The following is a 24,274-nucleotide window of genomic DNA, read 5'->3' as shown; positions in this document are numbered from 1 at the left end:
AACATGTATACTGGGTTTGTGTAACCTAGATACATGGATATTGCCCTTTTTAACATTCAGAAATAACATCTGAGAAAATGAAAACTGGAAATAGACCCATTGAAGTAGCAAAGTAATTGCATTCAATATGTTACCTTTCGTTTCTCAGCTCCTTGAAATCTGGAGGGGGAAAGTGTTGATGTAGGAATGAAACCAGTGGTGGAAGGAGAGCTTCCCTGTGTGGGGATGGTTATAGGGTTTGACCACGGTTTTGTAATTTGGGTTCTTTTTGCAAACTAGTGAACTCCAAATAAAAACAATTATTAGGACAAAATATGGAAACAAGTTCAGGATCTCCAGTGTTCTAAACTATAAAGTAGGCTGTGTTCCACCTTAGGCTATCAAGATTTTCTCTGTTCTGAGAATGCTTTTTCCAGCTTGGTCTCTTCTCCCCCTCCCCCTCCACAAGGTTGCCTGAAGCTGGAGGAATGCTTTAGACCTTGTTTAGTTGACTGCCAATGATGCAGGCCAGTGTCTGGCTGGGGGTTTGCCAGATCAGCAAGAAAAGTGTTGCTTGATCAAGCCAGAAGTCCACCTATTCCATAAGAACACAAGAGGTGCTCCATTGCATCAAACCTTGGGTTCAGCATAAGGGCTTATCCAGACAACCAGCTTCTCTACAGTACCAACGTGACATTGTAACCAAGCCACGTCCCCTGAGGCTGCCTCCCAACAATGGTATTCAGATGTTTGCTGCCTCTGAAATGGAGGGACCTGGCCACCATGAATCTGCCTAATCCCGTTTTAAATCTTAGTTATTGGCCTGTTTTTGTTATTGGCCATCATTATGCTTATGGACAGCAAATTTCACAACTGATTCTATTGACTACCAGTTTCACCGGGTGCCATGAGTGCCACTGTTATGGGAGTCTTTCCCACTTTTTCCCACCCCATGCCATACTTTGTCCCCCTTTACTTGTCTTTTCCCTAAACTCTTTAGCCTTTACTAATAGGAAAGGTGCTCCCCCCTCTGATCTTAGGGTGGCCCCTTTTACAGTTGTTCCAGCTCTGCAATATATTTTTGAGACAGGACAACCTGAACTGTCTGCAGTATTCCAAACGGGGCTGCACCATAGGGGCATTACAATATTCGCCATTCTATTTCCAGTGTCTTTCCTAACATTTATTTCCTATTTTCAGCGTCTTTCCTAACAACTTAGTTTGCCTTTTTTTTACAGCTGCTGCACACTGAGTCAACGTTTAATTAAGCTGTCAACTAAAACTCCAAGGTATTTCCTTGTCAGTCACCATCAGTTCAGACCTCACCAGGATATAAAGTGTACTTATTTATTGTATACCCTGCCTTTCTCCCCAGTGGGGACCCAGTATAGCTCGCATTGCTGTGAGATAGGTTAGGCAGAGAGTGCGTGACAGACCCAAGATCTCCCAGCAAGCTTCCATGGCAGAGTGGGATAGAACCTGGGCCACCCAGATCCTATTCTGAGATGTAAATCATAAGTACACCACACCAGTGGTGAAGTTAAGAGTGTTTGCTCCAGTGTGCATCCCCTTCCTTATGTTTACTTTGAACCCACTTATCCAGTTTCAAAAGATCCTCTTGGAGCTCTTCACAATTCCATCCCTTTTCAGTAACTAATATTTAATAGCATATTCTCTCTGAAAATGTTGAATCTTTTCTGTAGATGTGGCTTATAACCAGTGATAGACCTGTGTTGCTTGAGTTTTTATAATCCACTTTTTAAAGCAGTGGTCATCACTTCATCTGTTGGCATTGAATGTGATCAGTTGGTCTGATAAGTGTTTTTCTGTCTGTACCAAAAGTGTTGCGATTGCAGTCAGTCTTAAAGCAAAACAATTAAATTTTTATTTAACAATAATTACCAAAAAAATCCCTCTCATTTAGGAAACAAAAAAACTTACCTCCGTAAAAGCTAGTTAAGTCAGTTTGACAAAGAAACAGTCGATGCTTTTGATCCTATAAACAAAAAGCATCAACAGCCAATATTGTTCCAAGTGTTTCTTTAAAAATGAGACCTTCAGACAATATTGTGGAAGGCAATATAAAAGAGTCTTGGTCTGATATTCTGTGATTTCAAAATGCTGGAATCCTTGCTCATTTAGTTTATCAGCCACTGTGCTGGCAAGACACTTCTATCTTTTCTTCCTTTAGCACTAAGCACAGCCTTCACAGTTTTTCCAGTTGTTTTTATACTACTGCTTCCATTTCCCTGATGCATTCCAACATGACCCTGAGTCTATTCACATAACCGGCAGGCACAGAAAAAGTGCCTGAGAATACTGTACTGGGTCCTAGCAAGTGGTCAGCTGAGTAAGCACATGTACCCCAACCCTTTTGAGCCTGCACGCAAATCTGGAATTCTGACCCAGCATGTTAGGCACAGCAAAAAAAAAAAAAGCTGCCTCAGGAGGTGAAGCCAGCCACAAAATACTTGGCACAGTTTAATGTCAATAACACAGTGAAGTTCCAAAGCAACATTTAAAAAAAAATTGCACAGCCAATAGGAAGCCTTGCTAGGTAAAAGCCCCATCCACTTCCTCAAAGCACTTGGTGAGCACCAGAAAAGGTCCTGGCAGGTGCCACGGCATCCACAGGCACCTCTACACTATAGGGTTGCATGACCAACTCAGGAAGTATCTGAGGACTTTGAGGGTAGAGCCAGAAGCAAGGTTGTGACAAGCATGGTTGAACTCTGAAGGGAGTTCTGTCCATCACATTTAAAGGGACCGTGTTCCATTTAAATACCTTCCCCCCCATTGGAAATAATGGAGGAGGGGGCACCTCCTTTTGGGGCTCATAGAATTGCCCCTCCGGTCCAATCTTTTGAAGCTTGGGGGGGAGGTTATAAGAGGCACCAGATGCTAGGCTGAAAATTTGGTCCCTCTCCCTCAAAAAACAGCCCATTCCAGGTGCCCACGGATCAATTATCCATTATACCCTATGGGAGCCAGTCCCCATAGGGTATAATGGATTGCCCAGTGGACATTTCCTCACTCACCCACAACTTTCTGATAACCCTGAAGTGGGGGAGGACCTCTAAACCAGGGGATCCCCTGCCCCCAATTGGGGATTAGCGACCCTACTACACTACCATATGTGTTCAAATCAGTTTTTGAACCCCACAGCAAACTTTGCCTTTTGGCATTTACAGTAAATGTATAAACATGCAATAAGTTCACTATGGGTACCATGCAGCATTTAGATAGGTTCACTTTGATATATTTAGCACCATTTTGCACATTTTTAATATATATATGGTTTTACACATGAACTGCCCTGTTAACATGCTAAAGAAGGCTAGCCATACTATGAAGTAGCAAGCAACAGCCTGCCTACTTTTGCAAACAACCTTGAGGTGGTGTCTGTGCTGATACAGAAGAGTTGGCATTGCAAACTCATTTTTGTCTTGTCAGCTTGCGTCAAGAAAACAAAAGAGCCTGTCGCACACTTAAGGGCTATATAAATGGTTTCTTGTGAATAATATGAAAAAATAGCTTATTTCAAGTTTTGCACACTTAAAGGCCCATGATTGCATTCCATGATTGCATTTCTCCATTAATATATAAATCAATTTAAAATACTGCAATTGTTGCTTTTTAGAAGTGACATTTGATTATTGACATTTCCCGTAGATAGTCCTCAGCCCTACTTTCAAAGAGCAGCAGAAATTGTGGAAAACAACCCAGAGATGATGTGTGAAGAAAAAAGTGCTAATGCATTAGGGATAGTTCCAAAGGCTATGGTTCTGTCCTGAAGCTGCTGAACACTTCTACTGTCCTCAGTTTTTGGGATAGTTCCAAAGGCTATGGTTCTGTCCTGAAGCTGCTGAACACTTCTACTGTCCTCAGCTGGCAAAAATGTAACATTATTCACTAAAGCTCATCTCCTTTTATGGCACAATCTGTACTAGCCTTAATGCCTGCTTCATTCATTTTACCCAAGTAATCACCCATTTGATTGCTTCCTAATCAATATACAAGCTGGGCCTTAAATATCAGGCCTAAGGTTTCAGCGAAGCATACCTGCAGGAACCTTATCCTGCGTTACTAAGCCCTACTTGCCTTTGCATGTAACCTTTCACATTCATCCACAGCTTACTGAGGAACAGTGACACAGAACTTAGCTTCCGCAGGAGAGCAGAGCTAGTATCCAAATAAAGGCAAACTCTGAAAGGTGAAACTTTAGAAAGTTCTCCCTCAGCCCCTGGAATTAGGCCCTATTGTATGCTGAGAGTGCAGAATATAAAGTCCAAGCTGCTGACTGTTGAATCGATCCCTGAGATTTTGTCTTTTAGCTGCTCATTGCATAGATTACTTTGTGAGCTTTATACTCTGATTACACCAGAGCAACCCACCCTGAAAGTGTACAGTTTTGTAACAAGCAATTTAAAAGGCGGGGAGTTGGGATTCCAAAATGGGCAGTGCTTTCTATTTACATCTTATTATCCTTTGATATACTAGAAATAGCTTTGGATACTGGCTGGTCCCTTGCTATAACAGAGCAACCACCCGCCCCACTAGTCAATCTCAGGAGCGGGCTGTAATGGGGGACAGAAACGGCTACTTTCTTTTTGTCTCAGATGATCATTGCTGCTTTGTCCAGCCTCCGAGGTCCCATCTTCATTGTATAAGTACTTGAATCCATCATAGAATTCATCTGTCTCCATATCGTCTTCATAAGCACTGCCTTGGAGAGGTGTGAAAACTGCTGGGACTGCCTGGCTCCCTCTGGCTTGTAGGTTAATTTGCACTGATTTCTTCACCATGGAATAACAGCAGGGTAGACTTTCATCCAGATGGGCCTGAATGTTTTGACTTGCAGGGTTGAAAATATAGACAGCGTTGAATGGTTGGAAAGACTGGAGATTCTGGTCAACAAGCTCTTTACAGTGGATGAACTGAGTGCTGTCAATCTGCAATACAAGATATAACAAAGTCATTTTCCTCTAAATTTGTGAAAGCATTTGCTACCATCAGTGTTCCTTAACTAGTATACAAACATGTAAACACACAGCCTTTTTGTTGCCATGCATATACAGCTATATGAAATTAATTAAAGTCTACTCCAGCAATATGCGTTATGCTACCAATACGCATTGCGTACGTATTGCATGCGGAATCTCTGCACATTCTGTGATGCCTACAAATGATGGTGCTTTAACACAGCACTCAGTGTTATGTAAGCTGCAGCAGGAGGTACATAACGACGCCTGCCAAGTTGCTGAGTTCTTCTCTTTCAAAGAAGAATTCTCTAAGTTCTACTGTAACAGGAGAGGGTAGCACAGGTAGAGTAAGAAAAGGCATTATTACAGTTCTGTGTTATCCTAACATTTCCCACCCATACCTCCATGGTGCTTCTGTGCTGACCTCCATAACGGTTAGCACAGCTGACAACCCCACTTTATGTATTCAGCTCCAAGGAAACTGCATTGATAAGAGTACTGCATCTAACGATCCTTGACTTCCCTAGGTGCTCATTTAGTGCATGGCTTGGTGGACTGGAGGAAGCCACACAATGAGAGACTCCAGGTGAGATTTAAAAAGTAAAACGATGTTGACATCCTAAAGGCTATGGTTTAACAAGTTCTCAGCAGCCCAAATTGTGGTGAGATCCAGTTTAGGAAAAACAGTACATGCTGGGCTAAGCTGAAAGCGGGACCTAAATCAGGCACGGTGCCATGCATCACATAACTTAACAATGGTCTCTGAATGACGGTTCTCCATCAAAGCATTAACTTCCATTAGAACTAACAGAATTTTGCATCCTGTAAAAAAAAATGCATTCTAACAAACATATAAGCACTCCTGAGAAGTACATTAAAAAACGTGCAACGTTGGTTTATAAATATTCATGAGGTTTCTTTTTTAATTTTATAAAAAAATCTTTGTATTGGCCTCATTTGTGGTGCAGAGGCCATGTTGACTCCTACCTGTGCTTTTTTTAGCAGATCTGTTATCACAGGAAACCAATCAGGAGTCAGCCTCTCCAACTCTAAGGTAATGATCACCAAAGCCAATGTGGAGCCCTTAAACTGCAGCAGTTGGTGGCACGCCATGCAGTGCTGCAGCTGTTTGGTCAAGAATGCGGCATGGCGGGAAGGATTCCTCTGAGGAAGCCCATGTAGCAGATGGGCCCACTTGGACATCACCATGGCATGGAACTAGAGGGAAGAGAAACATTAAAAAAGATATAAAGATATTACACCTATATATACATATATATAGATATATATAAATTCACACCACATGTTCACAAATATTTTAAAAAGAGCAGAAATCAACAGTGAACTTTGTACGTTTTCATATGTCATTGACCAGAAGTGCAAACTAATTATTCATGGCAGGAAATCTCTTCAGAAGTTTGTTATTTTGTTCTACTGTTACCGTTTTGTGTCGTAGTTGCCAAATATTGAAATGTTTAAGCTTATATTGAATGTAACTAATTCTGAATTCATTGCATTGTTGCAATTATTGATTCAGAGAGTCTGGCGTCCCATTTGTATGACTGATTAAAAATAGCACTGTTCAAGCCAGCCAATAGAGGTAACAGAGAAAAAGAAAAGAAATCACTGATGATGCTTGAAGCCAATTTAACAATCGCTCTATCCTGGTTGTGATGGGATATTTCCTCAAAACAATCCTCATGCCAAGGTGGAACAAATACCCACCATTTGCCATAAAGAGAAGAGTTGAGACATTGTCATAGCACATGGTTTTTGCCTTACTATAGCACACAGTAACTTCTTAAAGGGAAGCTTTCGTTCTTCCTATGAATATTCAGCAAATAAAATATGATTTAAGTGCCAGATCAGAATGATCTAATTTACCTTAAAATGAGGGTCGAGTGTTTTTAGTGCAGGGAGAGGAAAAGAAAGATTCAAGATAATCTATTTGTGAAATGTAGCAAAAAAAAAAAACCTCTGAAAGCTTTTTATGTACAGTATTACAGAGTGCAGGTTGTTAGAAATATTTTTTCAGTGTGTATTTAAAGAGAAAAGTGGTCTATAGTGATATGGTATGAGAAATCTTTTTTCAAAGTCTATCTTCAGTTGTCCTTTCAAAATGAGAGTATATATCATCTGTAAACCAGGCTTCGGGATTTGGAATAGCGGGGTGTTAAAAAGGAAGTTAAATATCTTCACAGTAATATTCCTCACAAGACTTGCTGATATCCTAAAGTGTTATGCCTCCAAGTAGAGTTGCCAGCTCTGGGTTCAGAAATACCTGAAGATCTGAGGATGGAGCCTGAGAGAGTGGGGGTTTAGGGAGGGGAGGGACCTCAGTAGGGTATAATGCCACATTGTCCACCTTCCAAAGCAGCCATTTTCTCCAGAGCTCCAGCCCCCACCGGAGGGTGGCAGCCCTACTTGCAAGGCTAACCAGATGGGATGTACACAGTGCATCACTGCTGTTTTCGAGTCTTATTTGGTACAGAATAAAATCTAATCTTTTCTGAGGGAAAATGTTTTGTGCTTACAATGTTTAAAAAATCCATTGATGTTGCTGTGTAAAGATCCCAGTGAAGTTTATCAAGTACAATTCTTTCCATCCTCAAAATCTCAGCTGGAGAACATTTACAGCCACTCTGCACTACAAGCTTCTTTACTGATGGTATTATCTGTTTAAAAAACAAAAAAGAAAATAATAATAATAATAATAAAAGAAACCTAATTCCTACAAAAATTCTCTGTATTGTGTGTGGAATATTACTGGGTCAGTGTGATCAACCAGATTCCTTTAAATAAACTCTGCCTGATATTAAATATCTAAGCTCTCCCCCACCCCCCTACAATCACACTATTCATTTTTCTCTGTAATGAATCCCCTTATGTTCATCCATGCTGAGGGTAAGTATGAAGGTGTCCTTGGACTCAATAGTCTTATTTTTTGTTCTGAAACTATGGGGGAAAGAAGAGGAGGAGGAGAAGGAGATTGGATATACCCAGCCCTTCACTGCTTGAAGGAGTCTCAGAGCAGCTTACAAATCTCCTTTCCCTTCCTCTCCCCACAACAGACTCCCTGTGAGGTAGGTGGGTCTGAGAGACCTCTCCTGGAACTGCTCTTGAGCAGAACAGCTCTGAGAGAACTTGTGATTGTTCCAAGGTCACATCAGCAGATGCATGTGGAGGAGTGGGAAATCAAACCCAGTTCTCCCACATAAGAGTCTGTGTTCTTAACCACTACACCAAACTGGCAAAAAAAACCCCCAACTTTGCAGGTTGTAGGCAGTGTTTCCTCTAAGGTGAGTTGGCATGAGCTAGCTCACAGATTTTTAGCCTCCAGCTCACACATTTTTGTCTTAGCTCATGAGGGGTGACCCCAGAGCACACTAATTTATGCAGTAGCTCAGAACTTTAATGCCAGTAGCTCAGAACTTTAATACCAGTAGAATTTTTGCTCACAAGATTCTGCAGCTTAGAGGGAACATTGGTTGTAGGCACAAACCTAAAACATACACTGAACAAAGGTTCAAATCCTGAGAATTCTGATGAAGTCTGCTTCAAACCTTTGCATGGTAGACCTGCTGGATACCTCAACAGTATCTTTGGTTTCACATTGAGACAGTATATAATCAGACCTACATTGTGGGCCACTATCCCCCTTGATTTAGAGAACTCTTTTAAGAAAGGCAAACATTTTTCCTCACAATAATAGAACAAAAGAATATGAGGCCAACTGATTCAAGCTTATCTGATGCTCTGCTGCTCAGGGGGAAAAAAAATCACATTCCAGATTAAAAACAGGTCTGTTTCTGTAATGCAGTGTTGCAGATTGTGGCACTGTGCTAGCACAGTCTGCTTCACTAGGATATGTTGCTGGCATTGTAGCATGAGTCAATACTACTGCAACAGCAGCCACCATCATTAATAAATATGGCACAGGAATCAGATGCACAGCTAAGAAAAGGACAGTTTGACAAGAAGGCTACAGGCAGATTAAGACTAAACACGACTCACCCAGACTCCACTGTAAGAGTCTTTTTGCACCAAAGATCTAGCTTTGTTAGTATAATGCCACTGGCCCAAAACATTATAATAAATGTCTATAATGGGATTGCAGCTGACTGCCCAGCAGGACAGAGAGCCCTGTTAAACTTTGTGTGGGATGCCCTGCACCTATGTTGACCAACACGGTGCCTTGAGAAGTTGTAGCCACATGTATCTTATCATGTCAGCATCTTATCCTCTGATTCCCCCACCCTACCCCTTTGGGTCACTGTATTAAAAGCCAAACATACATACCTCGTCTTCTTCATTGATTTTGGCTGCAACAACCAGGCAAGCAATCGCAATGCACTGGAGGTATTTTAACTGTGCCTGAAAGTGGGGAATGGGATGGGGTGGGGTGAGAGAATGGAGGATAATGCCGAAATAGGAAAAAAGAATGATTACTATCCATAGCTTAAGTTTTTAAGCTGCCTGATTATACTGCAGCATGTAGCAGAAATAATCTAGCAATCACAGTAGTAATGCTCTTGAAGGATACACAGTCACGTGGGGTGGGGGGAATGGGTGGTGGAGGTGGGTGTAACTCAAGTTACACAGCCCAGATAAAAGGGCATGGGAAAAATGTTTAACAATCACTCCTTTATGTATCATGAGATTCAGTGAGGGATCAATGCTATTCTTATAGCTGCTACAAACAATATTTTATTTCCATCTAGAATTAAAGCATGGAGCTCAGCTGTTGGTTTCAAAGGGAGTCCAATTTGTGTCAATGGACAATACGTGAAGCTGCCTTGCAACAGAGTCAGGCCTGTGGGTCTGTCATGGTTGGTATTGTCTACTGCTGATGAACTGCACTTTCTAGGGTCTCAGGAACACGTTTTTCAGATCACTTAACACTTGAAAATTTTTAACTGGAAATGCCAGGGATTGTACCTGGGACCTTCTGCACACGAAGAGGAGAGGCCAAAGCTCCTTACCTTCACTGATGCCAGTAACCGGTTCAGAATACTGGTGGCCAAGGCAAACGTTCCAGGACAAAACTGAAACAGTGAGCTTAATTCTCCAATCCACAAAACAGCTTTCTCATAATAAGATGGAGGAATGTCTGTGCCCTAAAGTGAGATAATCAAGTTGAAATAAGGCTGAATATAAAGATCATTACAAGAAATTCTGTTGTGCCAGTCAGCATGTAGCATTCTAGGCACACACAAAAAAGGGATCTTTATTTTTTTCTCCCCAGGATGGATTTTGAGGTTGACCATTGTCCACTGAATACAAGACATGGGCTTGGATTATAAGTTTTACTTCTTTTTGCACCCCTCTTCTTATGTGACAGAGGTGTTCCTCCGTTGCACAGTGTTTTCCTCTGCCTGGTTCATTGAGAGATGCTGGTCCTGCACAAATAAAAGTTCCCAGATCCAAAGGAATGTGTTCTGCAGCCCAAGCAGAAGCTGGGCTCAAGGCCAGCTGTGGTACTCTGTTCCTCTTTCCCCATCTGATAAGAATAAGAAGGGGCTGATACATACAATTAAATGAAGCGATAACAGAAATGTTCAGTTGTTACCCATGTTCAGTCTTTTGCACAATGGAGAGAATTCCATTGCTTATATAGTATAATGGAGTGCCTAGCAGATCTTTTCCTCCCCCTTCCTCTCTTTCTGATACCCTGAAGCAGTGGGAGGACCTCCAAACTGAGAGATCCCCTGCCCCTAACTGGAGATTGGCAGCCCTCCCATCCCATGTATTTTTTTTCAAACATTCAGATTTTCCTGCAAACTGGGGCATTTTCCAGGTTTGTAGAAAAATCTGCCTTATCAGTTCACGGTTCCAAGCATTGGATTTAAGCATCCTCAGATCTGGCCAATTTGGTATGTGACTGATTTCCATTACTGCAGCCAATCAGACTATAGTCTCCAGTAGGGTTGCCAAGTCCAATTCAAGAAATATCTGGGGACTTTGGGGGTGGACCCAGGAGACTGGAGGTGGAGCCAGGAGACATTAGGGGTGGAGCCAGGAACAAGGTTGTAACAAGCATAATTGAACTCCAAAGGGAGTTCTGGCCATCCTATTTAAAGGGACTGCACGCCTTTTAAATGCCTTCCCTTCATTGGAAATAATGGATAGGAGCACTTTCTTTTGGGGCTCACAGAACTGGACCTCCTGGTCCAATTCTTTTAAAATTTGGAGGGTGTTTTGGGGAAAGGCACTGGATGATATGCTGAAAATTTGGTGCCCCTAACTCAAAAAACAGCCCCCCATGAGCCCCAGATACCCGCAGATCAATTCTCCATTGTACCCTATGGGAATCAGTCTCCATAGTGGAATAATGGAGTGTCCTGCAGACATTTCCCTCCCCCCACTGCTTTCTGATGACCCTGAAGAGGGGGGAGGGCCTCCAAACCAGGGGATCCCCTGCTCCCACCTGGGGACTGAGAAAACAACAATAACACTTTTCCATGTATAAGGTACAAATATACCAACAATATTCTATAAATATGTTTACTGGCAAATCCAAATAATAATTCCAATCAAACCATATAGTTACAATGAAATAGTACAGTGAGAAAATCATCCACTACCCACGATGCAACTACTGCCCATATGTAACGACTTGTTCTGATTTCACAAAAGTTCTAAATGTTATGAAATCAGAACAAGTCGTTACATATGGACAGTATTTATTTATTTATTTAATTTATATCCCACCCTCCCTACCAAAGGCAGGCTCAGGCCAGCTCACAAACCAAGGGTCGACGCAAACACATTAGTGTGTCTGATACAATAAAACAACAATTAAAACATAAAAACAATTTAAACAATTGTTTTTAGTTGCATCGTGGGTAGTGGGTGATTTTCTCACTGTACTATTTCATTGCAACTATGGTTTGATTGGAACTATTATTTGGATTTGCCAGTAAATACATTTATAGAATATTGTTGGTATATTTTATACATGGAGAAGTGTTATTGTTGTTTTCTCAATAGTCACACCTCTGTGGTCCCGATTTCTTGTGACCCCACTTGGGGAGTGGCAACCCTAGTCTATATATTTTTTAAAAAAAAAATAATTCTCATATATAATGTTACACTCCATTCATATGAGGCTTGAAAGAGAATACCTTTAGTGTGAAATCTTGGAAGATGGGCACTTTCCAAATCTTTGCCTCCCTGGCTAGAGCATACTCCAATACAAAGGCAATTTTCTCACTCTTTGAAGGCCCTGTGCACTTCATAGCGGCTACTGAGTAGGCCTGTTTCCTTGGCTGGAAGCACTACCTGCAACCAAAAACAATTATGTTTCCCAAAAAAACCCAATCTCATCAAAAGTCTATTTTCAGACAGTGGTTGATGGACAGACATGTGTCAGCTCAGAGAGGCCTACTGTAAATATGTGAGCTCATGGCTTTTTTTGTTCCAGGAACTTCTTTGCATATTAGGCCACACACCTCTGATGTAACCAATCTTCCTGGAGCTTACAGTAGGCCCTGTACTAAGAGCCCTGTAAACTCTTGGAGGATTGGCTACAACATGTGGCCTAATATGCAAAAAAGCTCCTGCAAAAAAAGAAGAAGCCCTGTGTGAGTTGAAGAGACTGATGCCATTTTGCATGTACCTTACTCAACAGTGGAGAGCACCAAACTATTGGTATTGGTGACAAATCCTCTCAGCAGCTCAGTATTTTCCCAAGCTGTGCTGACCAGATTCCATGGCTAGTTTTAATCCCTCATGACCGAGTGCTTTACATTCATGACATGTCCGCCCCGCCCCCCAACAGCTGTTGTACTTGCAGACATTATACCACTCTGTTTTTAATCTTCTCTTCATCCCCTTGTTTGCCTATTCTGGGTGAAGGATGATGCATATTTTACAGCTACCATGTTGAAGGGGGCTCTGTGCCGCAAGGCAGCTATCTCCAAGCTCTTTGTATCCAGCGACTTTCCTCGGTTGTCTGCTCTGTAGGCCTGGTTTAGACAAGCAAGGGAATTAGATGGTAGAATGTTGAAGTCATATAACGGACACACCTGGGCAGACTACAGGTGGCAGGTTAAGAACATAAGAGAAACCATGTTGGATTAGGCCGAAGACCCATCCAGTCCAACACTCTGTGTCACACTAGAGTCCAAACCCCAGGTACCATAAGGAGATCCACCAGTGGGGCCAGAATTCCAGAAGTCCTCCCACTGTTGTCCCCAAGCACCAAGAACACAGAGCATCACTGCTCCAGGTTCCAGCTCTGAATGCTTTTTCCATGGTTGCTGTTTTAAAAAAACCTCAGCGCAAAAAAAAAAAATAGCCAGTAGGGAGAAAGCTGTGTCCTCTCTTTGTTTGCTCACTGGTTTCCTATTTGTAAAGAGTTTATAACCCATTTCAAGCATGATTGTAATCTGATATGGCACAGGAAATTCTACCACTTCACCATATTATGCCTTCATTCTCTCACATGTGTAAATCTGGACATGCATTCATTCAATTTTTGCCCCGTTCCTTTCCCTGCCAAGCAGGGCTTTATGCAATGCAATGAGATGACAGAGATCTGAAACAGCAGAATGGATCATATCGCACCCAGACTACAGGTGAGGCTTATGGAAGAACACATTATAGAATGTGCCCCTATGTTAAAAACTTGCTGTCGACAGAAAACAGCACATAAGAAAAGGGTAGGTTTGCCAAGCCCCTAGTCAGAGTGGGAGATTCCCTGCCCAGAATTCCTGTTCCCCATTGCTGCATTTCTGGAGATGCCTAAAGCTGCTGCCAGTACTTCTGGGTATTCCCTGGAAATGTCATCATTTTGTTAGTTATGCCAATCCTCCCATACCATTTCCCCACATTCCTCCTGCTGGTTGCTCAGCATAACAATCCTAGGAAAAGGAGGGAACAGAATCTTTCTCTCTGCTGTATTATTTTCTGTTTATGCAGAGCTTCCACATAGGTTTGCCGCTAGAATGGAGGAGGGAAGTCCTATCAGTTTAATAAAATGCTACTTACCAGGTGATGTTATTTACTTCCATGCCACGAAAAGTTTCACCTGTCCATCTCCACACATTAAACTTCTGCTAGGTGGACAGGACTAGGGTTGCTAACCTCCTGGTGAGAATCCAAAGAGATTCACAGAAAAAAGGTTGAACCAAACAATAAATCACCATGAATGAATAACTACAAATAACTTCACTATATTTCAAAATAAGTATTTCAACAATTTTCAATAATGTTCACAAATCACATTTATAACATCATAAACAGAAAAGTCCACAATGGGAAAGTCCACAATTACTGTCATCAAAGTCCAATATCCTTCTCAACCGCTCATAAAAGTGGGGCAAAATGCTTGTGTCAGTTCTATGATTCACTAAATAACTGTTTGAAGTCCGATGTTCAAAAATGGTCCCATTTATGAACATCGGACTTCAAACAGATATTTACAAGATACTTCCTAAGCACCTCAACACAAGCACTTTCCCCCACTTTTGTGAGTGGTTGAGTAGGTAGGAGGGTAGTAATTTCAAGGGGGGAGAAGCCAGGGACTAGGAAGAATGAGCCAAGGGAAGACAGGAAGTGGCCTAGGTGAGGACAGAAACAGCAGCAGAGAGAGAGAGGAGGAAAAGCATCCTCACCTGTCCTCAAAGGTCCAAGCCCCTCTACCTGGAGCAGTCAGAGAAGGAGCAAGGGGGTCAAGAGTAAACCCCCTCCTCCCCATGGTCTGAGTCCCCAGCAAGCCTTACCTGAAAGGCCTTCTTCCAGCCCTGGGACCTGCCTCTCCTCTCGGTGGCCCACCTGCCCCTTGTTTGGACAGTAGGATATTGGACTTTGATGACAATAACTTTCCCATTGTGGACTTCTATCTATGATGTTATGTTATTTGTGAATATTATTGAAAAATTATTGTAATACTTATATTGGAAACATAGTGAAGTTTAGGGTGATTTCTATTGTTTGATTCGTTCTACAAGTGAGGCTTGGAGATCTCCCAGACTACAGAGACCAGTCCCCCTGGATAAAATGGCTGCTTCAGAGGGTGAAGTCCAGTGTTCCCTCTAAGCTGAATTAGTGTGAGCTAGCTCACAGATTTTTAGCCTCCAGCTCACACATTTTTGTCGTAGCTTAGGAAAATTGACCCCACAGCACAATAATTTCTGCAGTAGCTCACAGCTGTAATGCCAGTAGCTCACAAGGTAGAATTTTTGCTCACAAGACTCTGCAGCTTAGAGGGAACATTGGTGAAGTCTATTGCATCATATCCCTGCTAAGTTCCTCACCCTCCAAACCCTGACCTCCCCAAGCTTCACCCCAAATTTCCAGGATTTTCCAACTTGCAAGGTAGCAACCCAAGACAGGGCTCCCCACCCCCTCCTCCAGGTTTCTAGTAAGCCTAATTCTACTGGTAACAGTTTGAAGTGGGCTTTGACCACAATATTCTCCTGCATTTGTGAACCTTGTTGACCCCATTTGCACTATCATAGATTCAAAGAAAACCCCAGCACAAAACCCATTCTGTAGAATGCGGTGGTAAAATGTTAACAAGAGAATGGACTCTATCTTTTCAAAATGAAGGACCACATGCTTTTTATACTTCAAAATTTGTTATGCATCTAACATTCTCCACAACTAGAAAACCAGCACAGTAGGCAAAGATGCCCGAGGGACTGTTATGGTGTTTGCTTGCCCTGGATTTACATGTTTTGTATCACTTCTGTACACAACCTTTTCCAAATGTCTCTCAGCAAACTCTTGCACTCAGTTTTAAAGCCCTAGCCAATAGATCTATCATGATCTAATGCTGGAATTGTCATATAATCTGAAACGGGAAAAACGAGAAGACTCAAGAGCTTTGTCAAATTTAACGATTTGTTGTTTTAAGTCCTACTGCCAGATGAATTTAGGAGCATGTATTCATGAGTGAAACAAAGGTTTATGGATGCACATACAAGTAATAAACATAGAAATCATGAATAAAAGAGGCCGAGATGTATAATATCACATTGTGAATGATTCTCACATGCTGAGGGTGCTTTCATGAGGAAGGCACTTGTGCTCCAAACTGGGTTTTTTAAAGCATGCTTATCAGTTTTCCAACGTTCCCCCTGCTTTGCTCCATTCTTTTCCAAAATCTGCTTTGCTGCTATTTTCCCTGAAAGATCACAATCAAAGCAGTTTTGCAGCAGTGGTATGGACAAGAAACACCTTACCTCCCGGCCATGTCAGCACCATTTTATTGCAGAAAGACATCCCATCACCTCTGCAGTTCCCCACATCCCATGCCACAAGAGGGTTTTTTTTTTTGGGGGGGGGGGGACCAACTTTAAAAAATGGTACTTTCTACAGTGCTATAGCACTGTAGCAACTAGCAGTTTTTGTTAAAAGGCTGGCACCAAGCCCTCCAGTGTGTGAAGGGATAAATGAGGAAAGCATAGAGAATACCCCATGTGTATGTTGGGGTGGGGTGGGGGGACAGCAACAATGCTCCTTTGTTGCTTCAAATCATAATGGGAAAACAGTGCCCTGGATGTCTGAGAACTGAAAAACTTTGACAGGATATCATTCAGCTATCTGGACATTTTGCTGCTGTTGAGTTTTTCGTCTCCCTTCCTATAGTTTTGTTGCTGCAACACAATACTCTGTTCTAACATAAGAACATAAGAGAAGCCATGTTGGATCAGGCCAATGGCCCATCCAGTCCAACACTCTGTGTTACACAGTGGCCAAAAAAATTATATATATACATATATATACACACTGTGGCTAATAGCCACTTATGGACCTCTGCTCCATATTTTTATTCAATCCCCTCTTGAAGCTGGCTATGCTTGTAGCCACCACCACCTCCTGTGGCAGTGAATTCCACATGTTAATCACCCTTTGGAAAACTTCCTTTTATCGGTTTTAGCATGACTGCTCAGCAATTTCATTGAATGCCCACGAGTTCTTGTATTGTGAGAAAGGGAGAAAAGTACTTTCTCTACTTTCTCCATCCCATCGATAAACTTGTAAGCCTCTATCATGTCACCCCACAGTCGACATTTCTCCAAGCTAAAGAGCCCCAAATGTTTTAACCTTTCTTCATAGGGAAAGTGTTCCAAACCTTTAATCATTCTAGCTGCACTTTTCTGGACTTTTTCCAATGCTATAATATCCTTTTTGAGGTGCAGTGACCAGAATTGTACACATTATTCCAAATGAGACCGCACGATCGATTTATACAGGGACATTATGATACTGGCTGATTTGTTTTCAATTCCCTTCCTAATAATTCCCAGCATGGCGTTAACGTTTTTTATTGCAATCGCACACTGTCTTGACATTTTCAGTGAGTTATCTACCACGACTCCAAGATCTCTCTCTTGATCAGTCTCTGCTAGTTCACAACCCATCAACTTGTATTTGTAGCTGGGATTCTTGGCCCCAATGTGCATTACTTTGCACTTGGCCACATTGAACCTCATCTGCCCACTCATCCAGTCTCAACAGATCCCTTTGGAGTGCCTCACAATCCTCTCTGGTTCTCACCACCCTGACCAATTTAGTGTCATCTGCAAACTTGGCCACTTCGCTGCTTACTCCCAACTCCAAATCATTAATTAACAAGTTAAAGAGCATGGGACCCAGTACTGAGCCCTGCGGCACCCCACTGCTTACCGTTCTCCACTGCAAAGACTGCCCATTTATACTCACTCTCTGCTTCCTATTAATTAGCCAGTTTTTGATCCACAAGAGGACCTGTCCTTTTACTCCATGACTCTCGAGCTTACTAAGGAGCCTTTGACGAGGAACTTTATCAAAAGCTTTCTGGAAGTCAAGGTAAACAACATTTATTGGGTCCCCTTTGTCCACATATTTGTTCACCCCCTCAAAGAACTGTAACAGGTTAGTGAGGCAAGATCTTCCTTTACAGAACCCATGCTGAGTCTTCCTCAATAACTTGTGTTCATCAATTTGCCTACTCATTCTGTCCTTGATAATGGTTTCTACCAACTTTCCCGGTATTGAAGTCAGACTGACTGGCCTGTAATTTCCCGGATCTTCTCTGGAACCCTTTTTAAAGATGAGGATGACATTTGCTACCTTCCAGTCCTCAGGAACAGAGGCAGATTTCAATGAAAGATTACATATTTTTGTCAGGAGATCCACAAGTTCAACTTTGAGTTCTTTCAAAACTCTTGGATGTATGCCATCCGGACCTGGTGACTTATTAGTTTTTAATTCGTCAATCAGTTATAGGACCTCCTCTCTTGTCACCTCAATCTGACCCAGGTCTTTCAACACCCCTTCCAAAATTAGTGGTTCTGGAGTGGGCAAACACTTCTCATCTTCCACAGTGAAGACGGAAGCAAAAAATGCATTCAGCTTCTCAGCCATTTCCCTACCCTCCTTCAGTAATCCTTTGACTCCTTGGTCATCCAGGCCCCACTGCCTCCCTGGCTGGTTTCCTGCTTCTAATAAATTTGAAGAAATTTTTATTATTGCTCTTTATGTTTTTTGCAATATGCTCCTCATATTTTTTGCCTGCCTGATCACAGTCTTGCATTTGATTGTGTTCCCTTTTATTAATCTCACTTGAACTAGCTTTCCATTGCTTAAAAGAGTCCTTCTTACCTTTTATGCACAGCAGCCAAGAAGGTCAGAGCGCCTGCTCCGGCTGCAACGCCACTGAGGATGTTCTCCGCAGCTGAGAACGAAACGTCTGGAAGAAAAATTTTCTCCAGTAGAACATGGCACTTGAGCCCGAAAGATTCTACAAACCCTAATGATGATGCCAGCCGTGAAAACCTGAAATCTCTGATTCCATTACTTTGTTTGTTAACCATGCAGGCCTTCTCTTATACCTGTTTGTGCCTTTCCTAACTTGTGGTATATATTTTATCTGAGCTTCTAGGATTGTAGTTTTAAATAGCCTTCAAGCTTCCCCAAGGGTTTTGACTGTATTTACCTTTCCTTTCAGTTTCCTCTTCACATGGCTCCTCATCTTAAAGAATTTACCCCTTTTTAAAGTTAAACGTGGTTGTGCTGGTCTTTTGGGGCAACTCTATTTATACAAATGGTCAAATCAATAACGTTATGGTCACTGCTCCCAAGCGGTGCGATCACTTTTACATCTCTCACCAAGTCTTGGGCATTACTGAGGACCAAATCCAGGATCCCCCCACCCCTGGTAGGTTCTGTGACCATCTGCTCCATAACACAGTCATTGAGAACGTCTAGAAACTCAATCTCTTTCTCTCGACCAGAACACATATTGATCCACTGAGTCTGCTAGTTAAAATCACCTATTACGACACAGTTTTTATGTTTAGCCACCATCTCTAATCCTTCCATCATATTATAATCGTCCTCTATCTTTTGATTTGGTGGGCGATAACAAACTCCCATAGTTAAATTTCCTTTTGGGCCCTCTCTTTCGACCCAAAGGATTTCTAGAAGGGAATCTAATTCTCTGACCTCAGTCTAACTGGACTGTATACCCTCTCTGACATACAGAGCCACCCCACCTCCAACCCTTCCCTATCTTTCCGATATAACTTATATCCAGGAATCACCGTGTCCCAATGATTCTCCTCATTCCACCAAGTTTCTGAAATTCCCACAATGTCTATGTTTCTCCCCCCCAATACTAAACATTCCAACTCACCAGTTTTACTTTGAACACTTCTAGCATTTGCATACAAACATCTATAATTTCCCAGGCAAGTTAGGCCCGCAACCTTCCTCCTGCTGCCTCGAGACTTTGGCAGACAGTCCATACTGTTTGTAACCATCTCAGTGGACAACTCTGATCCATTACCCGGTAGAAAAGTAACAGCTAACCCTTCATCTCTTTGAGATGAGTCCTCCCGAACCAGAGACGTTTCATCTCCTGTCAGCTTTTCCCCAAGATTTAGTTTAAAAACTGCTCTGCCACCTTTTTGATTTTAAGCGCCAGCAGCCTGGCTCCATCTGGAGACAAATGGAGACCATCTCTTTTGTACAGCTCCTGCTTATTCCAGAAAGCATCCCAGTGCCTAACAAACTTAAACCCTTCCTCCCTACACCATCGTCTCATCCACACATTGAGACTTCTAATTTGTGCCTGTCTCTCCAGACCTGCATGTGGAACAGGTAGCACTTCTGAGAAGGCTACCTTGGAGGTCCTGGCCTTAAGTCTCCTGCCTAGCAACTTAAATTTTTCCTCCGGGACCTCACGACTGCATTTCCCCACATCATTGGTGCCAACATGCACCACGACCACTGGCTCCTCCCCAGCACTGGCTATCAGCCTATCTACAACACACGTAATGTCTGCTACCTTTGCACCAGGCAGGCAAGTCACCATACGGTCAGTACACGGTTTTGCCACCCAGCTGTCCATTTGCCTAAGGATCGAATCACCAACTACCAAGACCCCCCCCCTCCCTGCCCAGGGATGGTTCCTTGACGCAAAAGGATACCCGCTCACCAACTGAAGAAGAGGTTCCTTCTGAGGGCGCATTCCCCTTATCCTCAGCACGGTACCCTGTTTCCTCTCGACCCTCATGCTCCCTGGCAGCAACGGGCTGCCATGTTCAGAGTGGGGCTCATCTAATACGTTCCCGAGAGTCTTCTCTGAGTGCCTAACTGACTGTTTCTGCTTCTCCAGGTCAGTCACCTCGGCCTCAAGGGTACGAACTCGTTCCCTGAGTACCAGGAGCTCCTTGCATCGAGCACACACCCAAAACTTCTGTCCTGTGGACAGATAATCATACATGTGACACTCAGTGCAAAACACTGGAAAGCCCCCACCCCCCTGCTGTCATTCTACCTTCATGATAGCTTTTTTCAAAAATATACAGTCCCCTTTTAAATCCTGTTTGTTTATGTGGCTCTCCTTCTGGAGGGTCTGCTTACCTTATTGGGAACTCAAGGAAAATAGGGATCTGGGTTCCTGGTCCTTATACAGCCCCCAGGTCAAGAGCCCTTTAGCTCGCGCACTTCAGCTCGCGCCAAAGGCTCGTGCCTCTGGCAAGGCGCAGCTTAATAATGCAAAGAGGGTAGGGCCTCAGTCTGCCCCAGGAACACAGCCACTCCTAATCAATCAGCAACAATCACCTTCAGCCCACTCAAACCTAACAAACAGCAGTTCCCCAGCAACCACAAACTCAGAATTTTCAGCAATCACACAGTCACACAAACTCAGAAATTCTCAACAACTTCCCCAGCTGTTTAGAAAGCCAAACCTCACCCTTATAGCACTTCTTATCTGCTCTCTCTCAGAGCTCTCTGAAATGATCAAAATTTCAGAAACCACATTCCTTACAAAGCTGACTATGAACAATTTAGTTGCATCACACAAGACAGGATTTCCTTCAGAACAACAGCTCTGCAACTCTTCCAGCTGTTGAAAATAAACACGCAGTCAGCTGTGTTGTTACACACAATGCCATGTGTCATATATCGTCCATCCACAGTTAAATATAATTACTCATGCCCTTACTCTGCCAGCAGCAACCAATGCCTGGGTGAACTATTTTGTCTACGTTTAGAGTAAAGGGTATTAGAGAACCCTCTAGCTATAAATGTACACTTCTAATCCGGATGCTAACACGTGGAAAACATGACAAATGCATATAACATTAGCATTTTTTCTTTACATCTGGTTTTAAAAGATGTATGTAACACAGAATAGCAGTTCACTGCCACCTTCCTATTTTTTTAACCACTGAAGATCCCAAGAACTCTGCTTGCAGTTCTGCCTGTGCTGCATAAAATGTTTTTATAATTAAGTGGAAAGTATGCATGACTAGATCCTTTGTTATTCTTCTCAAATCAATTTCTCCAAAGTACACCCATTGATAACTAAGTGGATGTGCTGTAGAAATTATCTGAATGTCCCGCCCAGTCCGGGCCGGGACTCCGCGGGGGCCCCCCCCCTGCTCTTGCTAGTCTCCCTCCCTGCCCACTAGCACCCGAGGGGCTACCCGGGGTGACCCTGGCAGCCCCCACCACCAAACCCCAACGTACCTCGACGGCCGGCAGCAGAGCAACGCCGCTGGCAACACCCCCTGGCCCCCAAAGCTAGCGCGCCCATCCTCAGGCGCGGGGAGATCGGCTACCTCGCAGTGTCAGCGGTGGCCAGAGAAGGGAGGTGAGGAAGGAGCTCGACGGGGGAGGGGCAGGCCGGCCGAGCCACAACGGCTTGCACCGCCGTGTCCCGACACTCTACTATGGCCATGGACAACCCAAGCAGCCCCAGAGAGGCCAAGCCCCAGAACGCCTCAGCGTCCGGGCTTATTAACAGGGGCGGAGCCAGCCAGGGGTGGGACCCAGGGAGAGGGGAGGGAGCTTGATGAGGGATAAAAGGCCGCGGGCCAAGAGGTCGGGGAGGAAGCTGGCTGATGTTGCAGAGGGGCTGCCAACTGAGAGAGACAGGAGCCCAAGCACAGCTGGAGGGGACAGGGAGCCTGCAATGCGGTAACCTGGCTTCCCCCCCCCATTTCTGAGACCTCAGGGGACACCAGCGGGAGACCCAAAAGGGGCTGTCGCAGGGAGAGGGGCGACGGCCACACCAAGGGACCCCGGGGGGCGCCAAGGGCGCAACACTGAATTATCTGAAAGGTCCACAAAAGCTCAGCCCAACTCTGTCTAGACAGAGCCCATGTGTCATAGAATATACTTCAGTTTATAATGCTAAATTTGGATCTTAAATTTGTACCATTTTGCATTCTGAGCCACTGCCTACCAGCTATGTGTGGCTCTGCTCACTGTACCGGATTCCTTGTCTGATGATGTGTGCTTAGAGAACACACGAAAGCTTACGTTCTGAATAAAACTAAGTTGGTCTTAAAGGTGCAACTTGACTCCTATTTTGCACCAAAGTATTGAATGCACTTCAGGGAGCTGTGACAGCAGGTAGGACAAAGATTCCAAAGGCGTGAGTTGCCTCTACACAGCAGTGCAGCAAACACTGGTGAAACACTAAAGTCCACAGAGAACCCCAGAATGTGCAAATAGGTTCCCAACCTTCAGTCTAGGAGTCACAACCCTAGTAACGGAATCAGAGGCACCCAAGATATTCCCTTCTGCCAAGGTAACTGTCCTCAAACTTTTTATTTGGAAAAAAAAAAAAGGTCACATCAATACTGTCCCAGTTTGGACCCCAGGGGAGTCCGTCCAAAATATGAAAAGAATGATTGGCTTAAGGAGCTTTAAGGGGCCACTTAACTTTTTTTATCTCAATACCATTGATAATGTGTTGGTCTGAAACTTAGCTCAACTCCTTTCTAGGAGGGAGGGGAGATAACGGGTGAAGTGCTCCTGGAATCATCAAAACCCCCTGAAGCCGCTTTGCACAAAGAGGAGCAAGAAGCCAAGAAAGCAAGCAGCCCAAGCAGAGTCAGCCAAACCACAGCCCTCCTTCCGTTTGCACGAAAGAAAAACAACAGGAGACATATGACATTGATCATATGACCGGCTGACACTTTGCAAAAAAGAATAACAAAAGCCACCACCTTTGCCGAGAAAATTCCCGAGCAGAATGCCTAGAAAGTAAGTTAAACAAATAAATCTATAGCACACGGACATATCTCCAAAAGCGCTCTCCCCACAGGGTTACTGGTGCGCCCCGACGTCTCTCCCACAATTAACCCTTCCATTCCCTTCCCTCTTCCCGGATCGTATCTTACCTCCCTGGTGGGGGCGGGCAGGACATTAGAAAGGCTCGGCTGCTAAGTAGGGACTTTGTCTTTCACGGCTTTGTTGTTTCTTTCATGCTGCGGGGCGCCACTTTTGCAGTCAACGGCTCGACTGAGGCGGAGGGAAAGTCTCTGCGGATCATAGTATTTGGCGAAGTGAATGGTTTGGCCCCTGCTAAAAAGAAGCACGGAGGAGAGCGCAATCCCCTCTTCCTTCCTTCCAAGCCCCGGGGCAACCCCACGAGGTCCGGATTGGCACGCTGGCTGTTGTTTACAAGCTCCTTCTGGAAGCGAACAAAAGCAGGGACGGTCTTTTAGAGGGCGGATTCAGACGGCGCCAGGCTCCGCCTTTGTGCTTGGGGGTTGCTCGCATCGCCCTCCCCTGTTGAATCTTGGGGGATGCCTGAGCCTCATCAGGGCCCAGATGCTGCTACGTGACACCTTGCATGAACCTCCTAAGGTGGTGTGTTTATTGGGGGAATGGATGTCGACACTTTCTTCGCTCTTCTCCCTCCGCCGCTTTCCCAACAAGTGGATCATACGTGTGTTTCGTGTACGGGATTATTACCTACAGTTTCTGCTTCGGTGCAATCCCAGTGTCCTAGGGGATCATTAGTATATCCTGAGCTCTGCCTGGGACATCTTTAGTGTATGAATATGTGGATGTATATT

General features: G+C 43.7%; 1 protein-coding gene across 2 annotated transcripts; it reads right to left on the bottom strand.

Annotated features, from left to right (window-relative positions):
* Positions 1 to 4,329: 4,329 nt before the first annotated feature.
* On the bottom strand, positions 4,330 to 23,750 carry CCNI2 (cyclin I family member 2). Of its 2 annotated transcripts, XM_060240513.1 has the most exons (7): positions 23,594 to 23,749; positions 12,086 to 12,242; positions 9,944 to 10,078; positions 9,261 to 9,335; positions 7,496 to 7,636; positions 5,949 to 6,179; positions 4,331 to 4,931 (listed from the first exon to the last, which is right to left on the bottom strand). In XM_060240513.1, exons 2-7 carry the CDS (start codon positions 12,197 to 12,199, stop codon positions 4,536 to 4,538), a joined length of 1,092 nt encoding a protein of 363 aa, XP_060096496.1. In that variant the 5' UTR covers positions 12,200 to 12,242; positions 23,594 to 23,749; the 3' UTR covers positions 4,331 to 4,535. The 2 variants fall into 2 exon arrangements, with proteins under 2 accessions (XP_060096497.1, XP_060096496.1); XM_060240514.1 differs by lacking the exon at positions 9,261 to 9,335 and having other exon boundaries at positions 4,330 to 4,931; positions 23,594 to 23,750.
* Positions 23,751 to 24,274: the final 524 nt, after the last annotated feature.

This window comes from Heteronotia binoei, chromosome 5 (assembly GCF_032191835.1).
Source record: "Heteronotia binoei isolate CCM8104 ecotype False Entrance Well chromosome 5, APGP_CSIRO_Hbin_v1, whole genome shotgun sequence".
NCBI lineage: Eukaryota > Metazoa > Chordata > Lepidosauria > Squamata > Gekkonidae > Heteronotia > Heteronotia binoei.
Note: the sequence above shows the minus strand (reverse complement) of the source record. Positions and strands in the feature narration are given on the sequence as shown.

What these genes read in the sequence shown, in the direction of transcription:
- CCNI2 (XM_060240513.1), bottom strand. Translation starts at nt 12,199, where the DNA reads ATGAAGTGCACAGGGCCTTCAAAGAGTGAGAAAATTGCCTTTGTATTG. An exon ending in GGTTACTGGCATCAGTGAAG is followed by an intron (nt 9,336 to 9,943) that starts GTAAGGAGCTTT and finishes CCCCACTTTCAG; the next exon opens with GCACAGTTAAAATACCTCCA. An exon ending in AAATCAATGAAGAAGACGAG is followed by an intron (nt 7,637 to 9,260) that starts GTATGTATGTTT and finishes TTTTTTAAACAG; the next exon opens with ATAATACCATCAGTAAAGAA.